This window comes from Cyphomyrmex costatus, unplaced genomic scaffold (assembly GCF_001594065.2).
Source record: "Cyphomyrmex costatus isolate MS0001 unplaced genomic scaffold, Ccosl1.0 scaffold216, whole genome shotgun sequence".
Lineage (NCBI taxonomy): Eukaryota > Metazoa > Arthropoda > Insecta > Hymenoptera > Formicidae > Cyphomyrmex > Cyphomyrmex costatus.
The window spans coordinates 1118026-1132872 of NW_017276214.1; the positions used below are offsets into that span (position 1 = coordinate 1118026).

Genomic DNA, 14847 nt, shown 5'->3' on the forward strand with positions numbered 1-14847 from the left:
TGTTAACGTTTTAATTTAATTGCTCATGTTATAAAAGAAAGATGATAATTCAACGCTTTATATTTATTAATCTTTTTTTTATATATATTAACACAGTAACATACTTTTTATATACAATGTATGTTAATATCACGTTAAATTTCGTAATAATTATTTGCATTTCTTACCGTTGCTCTGAAGGTGGATAGAATGCACTTTCTTGCACGGCGCATAAAAACGTACGGCTCGCTTACGCGGCGGAAAAAATGAAATAGAAAACCTCGAAGGAAATGCAAGCGCCGGGAATGCATTTACATAGGCGGAGAGGGCTCTGTATCGCGTTGTTTTTACTTTTGCACACGTTTCGCGCTTTCTCTCTATAACACTGCTTGATCGCGATGCGATAAAAATATCGCCGATGACACGCAATCCAAACTACAACGAAGAAAATGACTTTAACTTGTTACTTGTTAGATTGCTAACAGCGCTGCTCTCATTCTAATCCAGTTCAGTCAGTCCGATCGACTGCCATTTAATTTCTTGCTGTTGGAATGCTCTCGCTAAGATACGGTAGATTAAGTTTCTCTATATATCTTTCTAAAATAAATTAGGTATAAAGGTATAAATTACGATATGTGTATACAGAAATGAAAAGTATATATTTTATAAAGAAGGTTCAATCTCATTTTGTTAATTTATTTCACTCTTGTGCGGATTCTGGTTGTCCAACATTTTTCTTATCGCGGAATTTGGGTCACGGTCGTGCAATGAGAATCCCGCCCTACAGATGCGGATGCTGCGTGTAAGTAGTAAGTATCATTTTCGATCGGACTTGCAATCGTGAGCCGCACCCTGAGTCGCACCGATACGACGCGACGACGATGAAAAGACGAAGAAAGCAGCTATACTGTAGCCGGTCCTGCATGGTGAAAGTCGTCCAAAATGTCATCGGAGTTTAACCTTACTTCGAATATATGCATGCACGCACGCATTCGTCCGTATAGAAAGAAAGAGAACGAAAAAGAGATAGAGACACGTTGGGCGCGGCGAGGGTATAACATGCCATTGCGTAATTCACCTTCTGGCAGCTGAAATGCATTAGGATGATCGACATCATTTAGTCGAGGTTGCAACCGCAGCCTTGATCGAGCGATCGATCCGAAAGCTGGTCCTCAAATTTAGGGCGCCGAGACATTGATGCGTTAAAGGTCTTACAAATTACATTGCTATAAACTTGAACTAAAAATTTAATATTATTCAATTTATAAAACAAAATAAAATAAAATAATATAGTACTTTTAAAAAAAAAGAAAAAATATACGCCAAAAAAGGTATTGAATTCTTCTTAATCAAAAACGGACATGAAATAAATGTAATTATCCAAGTATTTCATTACGCAAGACACATAAGATGGACCGAAAGCTGTTAAAATTGTCAACTGGATTATGGTAAAGAAAAAACTTGGCGTGCCCGGGTCGCATTAAAATGCAATATTCTAGAACCAGTATGGTTCTATCGCAACATTCTGCAGATATACATAATATATGAAAACAATAATTCAACAAAGAAGAAATGTTGACTATGGCTATGTTCAGCAGAAAAAGCAGCTTTGCAATTGTTGTAAAATTCTTTAATATAATTGATTTTTTCTTTAGTTCCTCACTGGATCTAAATGTATGAACTAATCATATTCAACAGTTGCAAAGCTGTTTTCTCTGCTGAACGTAGCCTATATGCTCGTAATTTAATCAGGTTTAATTGACTTATATTATTAATGAATTAATACATGTAATATTTACACGTAGTCGTTTGACTGCATTTTATGTCATTACCGCTTACAAATATGTTTGTTCATATTTTTTTTATATTTCTTAAAAGTACAATGTTTTTAAAGATATAATTTTACGAAAATCTTTAAAAGTTTTCAAGGAAGTTAATATGAGAGAAAACTAAGATTGAATAATTTGCCGATTATTTCTCCTCTAATGACGTTATCGATATGTAATATCGGCGGAAGGCATAGTTTTCTTCCTGGCCATGACGATATTTCGCGATATCGTCCTTTCACGCGAGTCTAAAATTATCCACGTCGAGGACGGTTAATGTGTTCCAAGAAGTCTGAGAAGGTGGCTTACACCCATCGCTGCACAAAGACCCAGCCCTCTCTTCCCCCTTCCCTCGGAACTTCATCGTCGAACTCTGTCGCGTCATTATTTTCCCCAAACCGGATTTTCAGGCTGCGTTTTGCCCACTATTTTTGTTCCTTTAAACATTTATCTGCCTATCGCAGTTGCAAAACCTCCGGCAAGGTGACCCAGTTGTATTTGTTCGATCCAAGTAGGTTGGAGAATCGCCGGCAGGTAGAGGTCCACCATGATCTTTGATTTGGAAATTTTTTTTAAATTAAAATTACACTGAATTTTTAATTAATCTAATTTTACGTGTGGTTTGGTCAGTTATCACGAAGTGTTATATTTAAGATTTATACAAAACCTTTATTATATTTTTATTATTCGTATTTTTTGTTTAATATTGATGTTTATTTTAGTAGATTAGTATTTTATTTTACACATATTGAAAATAGATATTTAAAAATAATGCATATTAAATAATATTAGCAAGACTACATGGAAAGATTGGATTTGCTGAAGTTTAGATACATATAGATTTTAAGCTCAAGCTACATAAAATAATTTCGTTGGATCTCTAAAATATAGAACATTTAGTTATTGATAACAATAATAATTTTTAGATCTGTATCTAACTAAATTTTTAGATATTTCAGTAAAACCGTTCTTTTCGTATGATTATTTGAATATATGACTTTCTTCTTTAAGACAATAAAGCCCCTTTCCGGATGAAAATGATTTTATAAATTGATAATGAATAATATAAATAATTTTGAAGAGAGAGAAAGAGAAAGAAAGAGAGAGAGAATTAATATCTGCTTAATTATTAGCATTTAAATCTAACGTAGTTTCCTCGAAATTTATTTACATATATGAAAGAGTGATAGCGAGAATATATTATTATAATAAAGCTGATATTATGTCGTAATATCAGTTCAGAATGCGGTTTGGCACGTGTACATTCGACAACTTCGTCTTGAATTACACCTTTTATGAGAGCGCGTTCATCGCCTTTTGCACTTCGTTCTTTCGTGTAACGAAATTCATAGATCACGTATCATATTTATGAGGATGTACACCCAAGAGTATTATCGCAATAGGAATAATAGGCATTCTCTTGGACGCGGTCGACCTGCGGGGAAAGTAACGATGAGAGACAAAGACGGAAAGAGAGACAGGTCAAAGAATTCGAGTCACACCTAGGGGACCTTCCCTGCCAGCGCGAAAAAAATCGCGGAACGCAATGGCGAAACGTAGGCCGCGAGAATGCCTCGTGCCTCCTCCGGATCGCCATATCGAGTAGCACAGGTAACGACAGACCGGCGTATAACAATTGATTTAGAACTTTATGTATTCGACATATTTTGTAGCACAGGGTGACGATGAGTTGTTTATTTTTCTTTACTTTTTTACTTTTATACGTGATTACTTTACTGCCATGCGAATAGCAACATTTGGATCAGCAGATCGCTCCGTTATATCATTTTTCACCCATATAAAGTTAATTATACAACTTTTAAAAAATTAACTTTCTATAGCTCATTTAATTGCTCATGATCGTTTGTACATATGTATATGCAACATTTCAAATTTTCGTTTACATATTCCGAAACAGGTCGATTTTTCGATTGTATACTTTTAGTTAAAAAGTTATTAACAATTAAAATTTCGAAGACGTTCGACGCAAATGGATAGATTCAAATGAGCGATCAAATGAGCTATAGAAAGTTAATTTTTTTCAAAGTTGAGGATCAGTTTAGCACGGGTTTATTCTTTGAAAGATGTAAATTACAATATCCTTCTTGCTTTCCTTTTCCTCGAAGTAATGTCTTACATAGATTAGATAGACAGATCAATTTATTTTCAAGAGGAATTGTTTTCTCATATTTAATATGTAATGAAAAAACTTAATTTTAAAAAAAGATTCGCTGTAAATTAAGGTGCTGAAAAAGTTAATCATAATTATTAGACTCATAATCAGTCTTGCATTTATACGATGTATACTTATTAATTTATAGACTTACTTGAAGCTGCGGTTTTAAATCTCTTATATCATTTATATAGACACGACAAGCTATGGGCGTTACTTGTACATGACAACTCATTATTTTCTTAAGTAATTAGGTATATTCAGATATGAACATTTTAGTCTTTTCTAAAAAAAAACAGCAGATCTCATTTGCATGTGACGTGGTGACGTAATACAATTTTTCGTCAACTACATTTCATGCACGAATATCTGACGGATTGTACAGCAAGTCTTATTACGTTATACTCGATATATCGCGATGTAATAAGATTTTTCATCCGACTCGTGTACTACCTGCTTAACGGGAACTTGCATAATATATTATTTATTGCTCCAATCACAATATATAAATAGAATAAATTCTTCGTCTGCGAAACGAGCTCGATTCGCAGCTCGCGACTATTGATACAAACTCGAAAAATCCAAGCTGAAAGGTCAACGAGACCTTTCGCTGAAATTGTTTGTAGAACGGTGCGCTTGGTAATATTTCAAAAGAAGAGCATGTCCTTTATAAAGTTAACTGTGTACTTTATCTCGCTGTACGAAAAGATTGCGTGCCGTGTTAACATTTAACGATGCGTCGTCTTATAGCTCGGTCGCCGAAAGGACGTTGTCCTTTGGAAGTCATTAAGGTAAGAGAAAGGCGATTCCTTCTCGCGACAGAAATTTCGTAACGGTGCATGTTGATTTTCTCGCGGACCCATCAACTCATCCCTCCTAAGGCGCTAATTTTAGAGCTATCAGTTACTATTATATATAGAAAGAACGGTTTTGTTGAAATATCTATAATAAAAATTGAGCTAAACACAGATTTAAAAATAATTTTATTTGGAATTAAAATAATTATGTAGGATGCGCTTTTATGTAGTTGCTAGAACGTTAAAACTTTTTGCAACATTGTCAACAATTCAGCGTTCTACATGATTAGTTTAGTGTTCCGACAAAATTATTTCCCTGTATTTAAATTTTTAGATATTTTAATAAAATCTTTCCATATACATCAAGACCTAATGATCCATTAAATTAAGCGTTTTTGACAGTTCTCCGAATTTTCGTGCATATTCTCACATATATAAAAAGTCAAATAAAAAGAAAAAGCTAAGCTGTCTCTATGTGTGATATATTCCGGCGATTGTTCGAAATTGATACGCGTTGCATGACACGTGCAAGAGATTCGAGCATGTATCGTTGATCTTTCACGCGTGCCTAATCGCAGGGCTCGTTGACTGCAATTTCCAAGCTTTTCCGGAAAGGTCGAGGCCGCCTTAGTCGTGCGGCCAACTTACAAATACCTTCCTTTCTCGATCCCGGTGAGCCTTCCGTAATACGAATTACGTGATTATCCTTCACTCACCCCTTATCCTCCTGCTGCGAATGGTTATCGCAATCAATTCGTCTCCGTGAACATTCACTATTCAATTTTGATTTTGTTTGTTCTATTTTTGTTTCATTCTTGCTCGTATACCGATTGAATAGGTAAAGACTTCGAAATGTCGAAGATAAAAATGTACATTTTATTGTATTTTATATCGAACATTGATTTGATATCGAACATTTTCTTGAGCTCACGCAGAAATTTGGTAGTCACGTATGGCAGCAGAAAAGCAATAAGAAAGTAGAAAATGGGAAAGTGACATCTCTTTGGCATTATTATATCGTCTATATGGATAAATTAAATTTTCGGTGCCTTTTTGTATTTAATAACTGCAATGGATAACATTGTATCATTTAGAATCGATTTATTAATAAATCCAGGTGAGATAGGATATTTCTAATTTATTTTCCGACATCTCTCTCTCTCTCTCTCTCTCTCTCTCTCAAAAGAAATTATATATACATATGATCCTTGAATTATTTATAAGAATAACAACGATTTAAAAATAATATTTTTATATTCCATCTTAACTTTTTTAAAACGCTAAAGTTCAATTACTTTTACTATTCTAACAGAAACGATTTTTCTGTAACGATAAAAGATTTTTGTTTTCGAGCAATAATTCAATCGTATTTTCGGCATTCGCATATATAATGAGTTTACACTCCGCCACGGTTTTCACATTTCACTAGGACCTTTTGCCGTTTTATATCCAACGTAACGTCGCGTATTATTACATAATTATCAAGTTTTACGCCATCGTGTCCGAGTGAAACGTATAAGAGGCGTCTCCCCAGCCTTTACTTTCGATATTCAATCGCCCGTTTCTAAACGATTTCACGACTTTTGTTTGATCAAGATATCTGATTTGATCGAAATACTTTCTTCATTAGAAGGAAGGAGAATATCGATTTTCATTGAATAATCAAATTATAAAACGTTCTTTACCATTTTTAGATCTATCAGCCTCTAGGATATTTTATGTAAAGTAGAAACGTTGGTGACAAAAATTTCGCGGTTATTATTTACATATTTACATTATTGTCCAGTTTTACGACTGTTACATGATCGTTGTAACAACACCGTGGGGTTACACAACATCGTTGCGTGATTATATAGTCATTTGTTTATATAATTGTAACCAGTATCTGCTTCAATTATATTTTTATACATAATATTTTTATACATATGTATCCATTATCTATACGTGATACTTGTTGGAACTTTTACAAAATATTTTTAAGATATCCGAACGAATTTTTTTCTCTTTTTTTCAATCCTAATTCCATTTTTGGTTCTTTTTATTGATAATAAATTTTCCGTAATTTTTTTAGCATGTGCGATCAAGCGCGAGATTACGATTGCAAGAAAGGCCTTAAAAAGGTCATTGTGGTTGGTCCCCTCTTAAGTTCTCTCGACAATGCGTCACCGGAAACGAAAAAAACGAAAGGAAGAAATTCATTGGTTAATAAAAAATATCGCCTTGAAGTTTGCTGATTGTAGTAATAATTAAATTGTAATATAATTATGTAATATAACATTATTAAATGTTATTAAATATCGAAAGTATGAGTATTGTACAAGCACACAGTATTATTAATTTGTGATATTGATACAAGAATGATTTCATGTATTATATAATGAATCATAAGTAAAATTTCATGTTACTCTTACTGCATTACTTCAAGTTCGTGCTTTTCTGTGCAAGTCTTCGACATTGAATTTTTTAATGTTATAAATTTAATTTGTAGAGATATTGATCAATATTTAAATTTCTAAAATTTGTTTTGAAGATTTTTCACATCAAAGATTCGTAAGTTTAGGAATCTACATCAGATATTTTTCAATGTGGCGACGTGAAGATTTTAATACCTGTATAAATACGGACTCAATATAGTTTAAGAATATGTTGTATTTTAAGTCCACACACAGAGGTCAGATTTATTTCTTAATTCTTGTTTTATATCGTCAGTAATAAATATTAATAATTGCGAAATAACACAAAATTACGTGGAGATTATTATAGTTTATTTTGCAAAGTTGTGAAAATTAGAACGAGCCATTTGGCGCGGATTATGGTTACGATCTGATAAATTAGTTAAACGGCGCAAAAGACCGTTTAGAGAAATGAAAGGATCTCGTCCGCGGCAATTGGAGAAGAAGGCATGTGTTATACACGCTCTCTAGAAACATAAAAACGAGCTGTGTTCCAATTACGTGCTTATATATCAAGCAATAGGAGCTCGTCGGCCATTTTAACGCCGCCGCAGGATCAAATGTATGCGATGTATTCCGTGACGACACATTTCTCCGTAAATCAATCACGCTCCAATTCTTCGGAGCGAAATGATCTCTTCTCTCATCACTAACACGCATCCTTCCGACCTCCTTCCCGTTCACCACTTTCCTCGGCTCCGCTCTTCTGCCCTTTGGAGAACGTGGAGAACGCGTGCTGCAATCTGGTGACTTCAATATAAAGCATTTGGATTGCGTTACTCTTGTGCGAACTGTGTTTACTGTCGATAGAAATTTCTTATAAAAATATTTCTTTTCTTTTTTTTCTAATTTTTTCATTAATGATTACTAAAATTTAATTTTTTACTAAAATTAGCTTTTCACAGATTTAAAAATTTATTTTTTTTATTAACTTATGTGTTTACCTATGAACTGTAAATAGAAATTGGAATTAAAATATAAGAAGTATGTATGGAAAAAAGGTTTAGTTTATATTTATTTACAAATTTGAAAACTTCTACTTTCTTCATAGAATGATACATTAAGAGAATGAATGCAAAACTTACAGAGTAGGACTAAACTGCATTATATCTCTACTTGCTTATTCATTTCATATTTTTAGGCTCTTTCATTATTATCTTCGAGGAATTGTTTTCAAATTTGCTTAGTAGTAATTCTACTGTTTGAAGAGTTTTAATTAAATACTATCGCGCATAATGAAAATGAGAAATAATTAACATGATGATTTAATAAACGTTTCTTTAATGTGTTTCTTTATCTTCGATGCGCATTCCTAATGCAAAGTGGGAGGTGTACTGGAGGGCTCACTGAAATAGAAAAAAACATGTTAATCCAAATTAATGATATACGAATTAATATCTATTATATACATATATATAGTAAGGTATCTATTTTTTGAAAATAAATTTGAATATGTATTGAAGAAACAAAGAGTTTTAGAGAAAAAGAATTTTACCATATTGCAAGATTGAATGGCATACAAGAGTCCGATGGTTTATCGTATGAGAATCCTGGTAGACATTCTACCACTTCAGATTGATTGCTCCTACAAACTACCACTTTAGTACAAAAGTCATTGAGTTTGTATACGTCGCCATCATGACACGGAGTTATATTTAGTTCGGATGGTAGGTTCGTTTGGAGTAGGGTCCACGGGTTTGTTAAACTGGAAGTTTCTATCACTTCATGTGCGGGTTGATCACTTGTTGCTGGATTATTAGTTAATATTTCTTGTTTCTGTATCTCTTTGTCACTCTCTAGTTGAGTTTCATTAGGTTTCGCTAGATTTCGCGGATGCCAAGAATCAGACTTGGGTTGATTCAGCCAAGGATTTCCGGAATACGAAGGAGGCGGTGGTGGATAAGGTTGATAACTCGGTGGTTTAGGAGGATATGTTGATGATTGTGGCGCGTAAGTCGGAGGTTGCGGAGAATAGGTTGGTGGTTGAGGCTGATAAGTTGGTGGTTGAGGCTGATAAGCTGGCGGTTGAGGTTGGTAATTTGGTAGTTGAGGCTGATAAGTCGGTGGTTGTGGTTGGTAAGTTGGCGGTTGAGGCTGGTAAGTCGGCGGTTGAGGTTGATAAGTCGGTGGTTGAGGTTGGTAAGTGGGTTGAGGAGATGGCTTGGGAGAAGCAGTGGGCGGCTTGGTAGGAGCATAGGTAGAAGACGGCTGCGGAGATTGAGTTGGCGGTTGCGTAGGCTTCAATGGTTTCGGCGTAGCTGTGCCTTTGCAGTCCACGTTGCGTTGATAGTCGCAAACATTAAGTATCTGAAAGAGGAAATTCTAACTGATACTATTGTTTATGTATATTAGTGCAGGATGTTAAAAGGAAACTATTCAGAATTTAGGTAATATACACTATACTACGTAAAAAAGTTTAGTGAACATTAACAGTTTAACTGTTTCTAAGATATATCATAAACACTTTTATGTTTATATCATAACTAACTTATTGTCTCTTCTGCGTGTTACATATGACATGAAAAGGGAGAAGTTGAGATATGTAGCTATTTGAGAAAACTACAGATTCAATGAGATGATCTCTCATAATGATCATCCAATCATAATGGCTGGTTGATAAAAACTTATTGATTCTCGATGAAATTTTTTATTACATATTGTATAAATTGAATTGAAATTGAATTGAAATGCGGTTCGTCAGAACGCGGTTTACTAGATTTGCGAAATTAAAACGCTATATTTTCAATTTTGATTTTTTTATATATCATATAAAAATACTCTTCTTTTATTTTTTAAAATAAAAAATTGTGAAACTATAAAAAGTGCTACTAGAACTGTTATTATTTATTTTATGTTAATAGAATGTTATGCTAACTATACAGATCTAATTTTTAGATATTTGTGAAGTTAGCACGACATTCTAAAAGAATAATAACAGTTCCAATAGTATTTTTCATAGTTTCTTATAAAAATAAAAAAATTTTGCATGTTTTATATTAAAAAATAAAAATTAAAAATATGGTGTGTTAACTTTGCAAATATCTTTAAGCTTAGAAAATTAATTTTAATTTATTTTGATTTATTTATTAAATTTTTTATCCAATTCTTTTTAACCAAATTGCAGAAATTCAAAGTCAAACATTGAAAAAAGTAACATATGGAAAAAGTACAAATTTTCAATTATATATATAATTTCATAACAAAATATTGCAGAAACGAAACTAAAATACAAATTTACTTTTGAAACTCTATCTTTCCTCTTTAAAATACATTTTTGTAAATTTCTGTATATATTTTTTATCGAAATATTTAATTTTTCATGAAATGCGAAAAATGGCAAGCGTTTCTGATCTTATTAATAGTAGAGTATACAAAATATATTTCACATAAATTAAAATTTAGAAGTAAGAAAGTGGATGTAAAAAGCAAGGTTTGAAGAAATCTATTTTAAGCATGTTGCTGCGTCACTCTGCATTTTACTGCGAACGTTTACGCCACATTTTTTTAAGAATGAATCCTTACGTCACTGTAGACCAGACCGAGAGGACAATAGAATTTGACAGGTTTGCCAGCGGCACACACGTAGAATTCTGAACAGTTGGTCGAGCTTCTGTAACGTCCGTTCGGATCCGGGCACAGATTCGATCCCGCCGGCAATGGTGGTTCTGTCAAGAGTAACATAAAATTATTTTTTTTACTTTCCTTGTCCGCATTTTTCAGATAATTAAGAATCTAAAGAGATAAATTTCTTATTTTTTAAATCATCGATCAATTATCACTATACTATAGTAGTGGTAATAATAATTTGTATGTGATATTCACATTCTTTTTCCGCTCCTTTGCTTCTTTTGTCGGCTTTCTCATACAAATCTTTTTTAAGCTTTGTTTAACGAAATTTATGCGATTAGAGTACTCAGTGAGTATTGGTCATCGCTATTACCGTCGGAAACTGTGAGCGAGCGATTCGCGCCGCGTAATCATCGATCACACTCACTCGGCGTAGCGGGCTGTCGATCACCGCAGTTGACGTTGAACGCGAAGTCGCAGTAACCGGCGACGTCATTGAAGAGTAGTCCGGCCGGACAGGTTTGCTCGATCACCACATCATCCCAGCAATTTAGATAGTTGGCGCAACTTTTCGGGCTCGGGTACTGGCCTCTCGGTCCTAGGCAGCCCGGCGGAGGTTTATACGGTGGTGGTGCCGGTTGCACCGGTGGTGAAATGGGATTCGGAACTTCATTTGTGTCACCCGGATTGTTTGGAAGTCCTGGGTACTGTCTGGCGCTAAGAACGATTCTATTTTCTGTGTCATTTTTCCAGGTTCCCGCACGAACATTTAGTTTGTGGCTGTCAAAGTTATTCCATGAGTTTTCTAGTTCTGTAATTCAATAGCGCGGATTGTTCCAATCCATAAGAATGTTATCATTGCAGATAAAAATGGCTTAATATTATATCAGCTCATGTACGATTAGGGTTAAGAATTGGTAATTAATAATGAATTAATTAATCACGAATTAATTAATGTATTAATTATTTATCATAACTAATAATAACAGTCACAGTTTTGTTTAACACTCCGCCTTATTTTATTTGAAAGGTTTAAAAATTAGAGGGTTTAAAAATTAAGAATGGTAAAAAAAATGACAAAGCGATTAATTTGATAAATAATAAATAATAATGAAAATATTATTTGGCGCATTGACTTAATTGTAAAAGCAATAATGATTCTAAATTTGGCGGAATTAACAATAAGAAAACAGATTATTTATGTTTATAATTATTAAAAAACAACAATTTTATAATTATTATAATTAATGTTAGAAGATAATTAATGTTATATTGTATAATTTATTTATAAATATAATTTACGTAATTTATAAAAATTAAGAAGTTTTTTAATTAAATATTTGATTAAAACGAAAAATGTAATAGAACACATTAAATAGAAAAAAAAACGATTTAAAAGATTTAAGAATTAGAATACACTTTAAATAATTTTACGTCTTTTTGTAATCTAAATGAATTTACATGTATGGTGTGTACGTGTTATTGTTAGTTTATTTCTGTCATGTTCTATAATTGTTACCAGTCATATACAGGATTCTTTCACAAAACTCTAGAGTCACAACCCTGAAGCTGCTGACACTGACCTTCGGTTTGTCCAGCGAAGGCGAGCTGTCTATCGACGAGCGATGCCGTCGTTGTCGTTCTAAGTCTGTCTCTCCTCCTAGCCGCATCGACGAGTCCCAGGACAAGGACCACAAAAACCAATATCACGCTCACTCTCATCTTCCTTCTATTAAACTTTTAATTTTTCTTCTCTTTGTCTCTTTCTGTTCTTCACCAACGACAGTTGTCAGGGATAAACGTCCTTCACCAGAGCGGAGGTCGCTCTTCTTTAAGACTATCTCGTCGAAACAATTTTCGCGGATGATCTGAACTGGTTGACAATCGACACCGGTAATCCTTGAGGTGGCGCGAATCCAGACGTACGGTGTCTTGATGCTGGATGGGCTGGACCTGATCGCTTCCAGGGCTTTACATAGGGCAGCCCCCACCGCCGTTTCTTGTAGGGTCTACAGGACCTCAATTACGCGGCGCGGCGTAGGACCCTCTTCTTGTTGCGCAGGAAGTGCTCGCGACCGTTGCTTTCGCACCGATTCGTTCATCCTCCTCTTCTTCTTTTTCTCAAGAGAATCTCCCTTCTCTACTTCTTACTCAAGGTTTCGAGGACTCCCCATTGGACGAGATTTAGGATGCACCCGAAGGATGTGTGCACGCTCATGGTGATCATTCGTTCTGTCCGAGTAGTTTATCTTTTTCTGTTTTTTGCCATTCTTCAAGGGGTTGTGGCGTTGGATATTGTTACTGGACGAATGTAGGATTTTAACCCTTTCGTGTATTAAATTCATTAAATGTACATTCCAAAAAGACTCGGTTTTAAACTTTTATTTTGAACTTATTGATAGATTCAACAAAGTTAAAAATAGTCTAATAGCCTGTTGACAGCTATGTTTTAAATTTAGGTACTGGTTCTTAAAAAATATAAAAAACTCATTAATCAAATTGAATGATTTTGCTGGCAATTTTAGGATCTCTTCTTGTCGACTTTAAGTAGTAAATCAATCTACTTTACTCAGGGCGCCGTATATTTTATGTTTGTTATGAAATTGTTACATTTTGTTTACGTTAAATTTTGTTCGTGTAGATAATGAGAGCGATGTAAAATATGTAAATTATTATAAATTGGATAATATAATATAAAAAGAATTAATGTTTAATATATTATAATTAAATATATTTATATTTAATTAATAAAAAAATTTTATGACGGTCAATATAATATTAATAAATATATGTATAACATTGTATACACGTAGATACAAATTTGAATGCTCATATTAGTACTGATAAATCGAAATCTTTAAGCGTAAGTTTGAGTTGTTTCGTGCATTTCTGATTTATTCGATTTCTTAGAATTTTGCTATATAATGTTGCATTAATAAGTACGTTATCAAGAAACATGATCGCATGATTTAGCGAATATTTTTTTAAAACTTATTACTTTTAAAAAAATGAGATATCTTGCTTAAATATTATATTTTTTCCATTTTATAAAGTAAAAATGATAAAAAATTTATATACGTAACAAGCTAAAATATGTTTGAGTAATCAAAGAAAAAATTTTATAAGCAATATTTTTTTAAAAGCTCACTATTGGAGTATTGATTTCCACAAATCGAGAAATCGTAATGCATATTCGTGAATTTCGTGATGACATCGGCTGTTTATGGGGCTTCCCGTGTGACCAAAACGGTGCTCTGTAGCTCAGAAAGATGAAGAAAAAATTCAACACCTGCGAGAAGAGATAGAAGGAGGAGAAGGACCCGGGCATTGGTATGCAAAGGTAGATGCACTCTCGAGAGGACTCGTTACGCATTCGTTACTCGAAAGTGTTTCGCGAGTGAGTCCTGTATTGGAGGCTGCGAGAGCGCGGCTCGCGTCTTATGTAGGAGGCCTCATCGTCCTCTAGGGAGGGCTCATCGTCCTTTTTATTATCCCTTCAGATAAGAGATTCGGTGTTTCGGCAATAAGGAAGAATCCGGTCGATGCGAACGATGCAGCTGAAAAGAAAAGGAAGAGAACGATTCTGCGTCGACGTAATCCTGGAATCCATCGAGTTTTCGATTCCCCCTGCCTTTGAATTTCGCGTCGTAATCTTGAATCACTCGGGATGACCTCGCCATTGCGTTCTTCAACGTGTCCTCAGGTGATGTGTCGTCAGCAAAGTCTGCAATATTTAAGGACATGCGTAATCTTGCGTATCCTTTTTGCATACATAATATCAGGATTTTTTGCAGATAGGGAAAAAGAAATAAAATTTTAATCTGATTTGATGGAAATTTAAACACATCTTACATATGCTATAATTAAAATAATATTGATTAGGCAGACAGTTATAAATATAACCTATCTTATATTTTATAACTGGATAATAATTTAATTTTTAATTTAAAGTTAAACATTTAAAATTTTTTACGTTTAAAGTTTACGTTTTAGAGAAAATTATTTTTTTTAATGTTATATATTCTTGGAAATTTATATTTTGTGCATTTAAC

At 33.8% G+C, this 14847-nt stretch overlaps 1 protein-coding gene across 1 annotated transcript; it reads right to left on the reverse strand.

Moving 5' to 3' along the window:
• Positions 1-8460: 8460 nt before the first annotated feature.
• LOC108773697 (proline-rich extensin-like protein EPR1) lies at positions 8461-12582 on the reverse strand. The gene is made up of 5 exons (XM_018539599.1): positions 12379-12582; positions 11223-11606; positions 10751-10893; positions 8724-9535; positions 8461-8574 (listed from the first exon to the last, which is right to left on the reverse strand). Exons 1-5 carry the CDS (start codon positions 12515-12517, stop codon positions 8541-8543), a joined length of 1512 nt encoding a protein of 503 aa, XP_018395101.1. The 5' UTR covers positions 12518-12582; the 3' UTR covers positions 8461-8540.
• Positions 12583-14847: the final 2265 nt, after the last annotated feature.

Excerpts from the sequence above, each read along its gene's own strand:
- LOC108773697 (XM_018539599.1), bottom strand. The coding sequence starts at position 12,517 with ATGAGAGTGAGCGTGATATTGGTTTTTGTGGTCCTTGTCCTGGGACTC. Across the intron at positions 11,607-12,378 it reads CTTCGCTGGACAAACCGAAG|AACTAGAAAACTCATGGAAT; the intron begins GTCAGTGTCAGC and ends ATTGAATTACAG. Across the intron at positions 9,536-10,750 it reads TCGGTCTGGTCTACAGTGAC|ATACTTAATGTTTGCGACTA; the intron begins GTAAGGATTCAT and ends TTCCTCTTTCAG.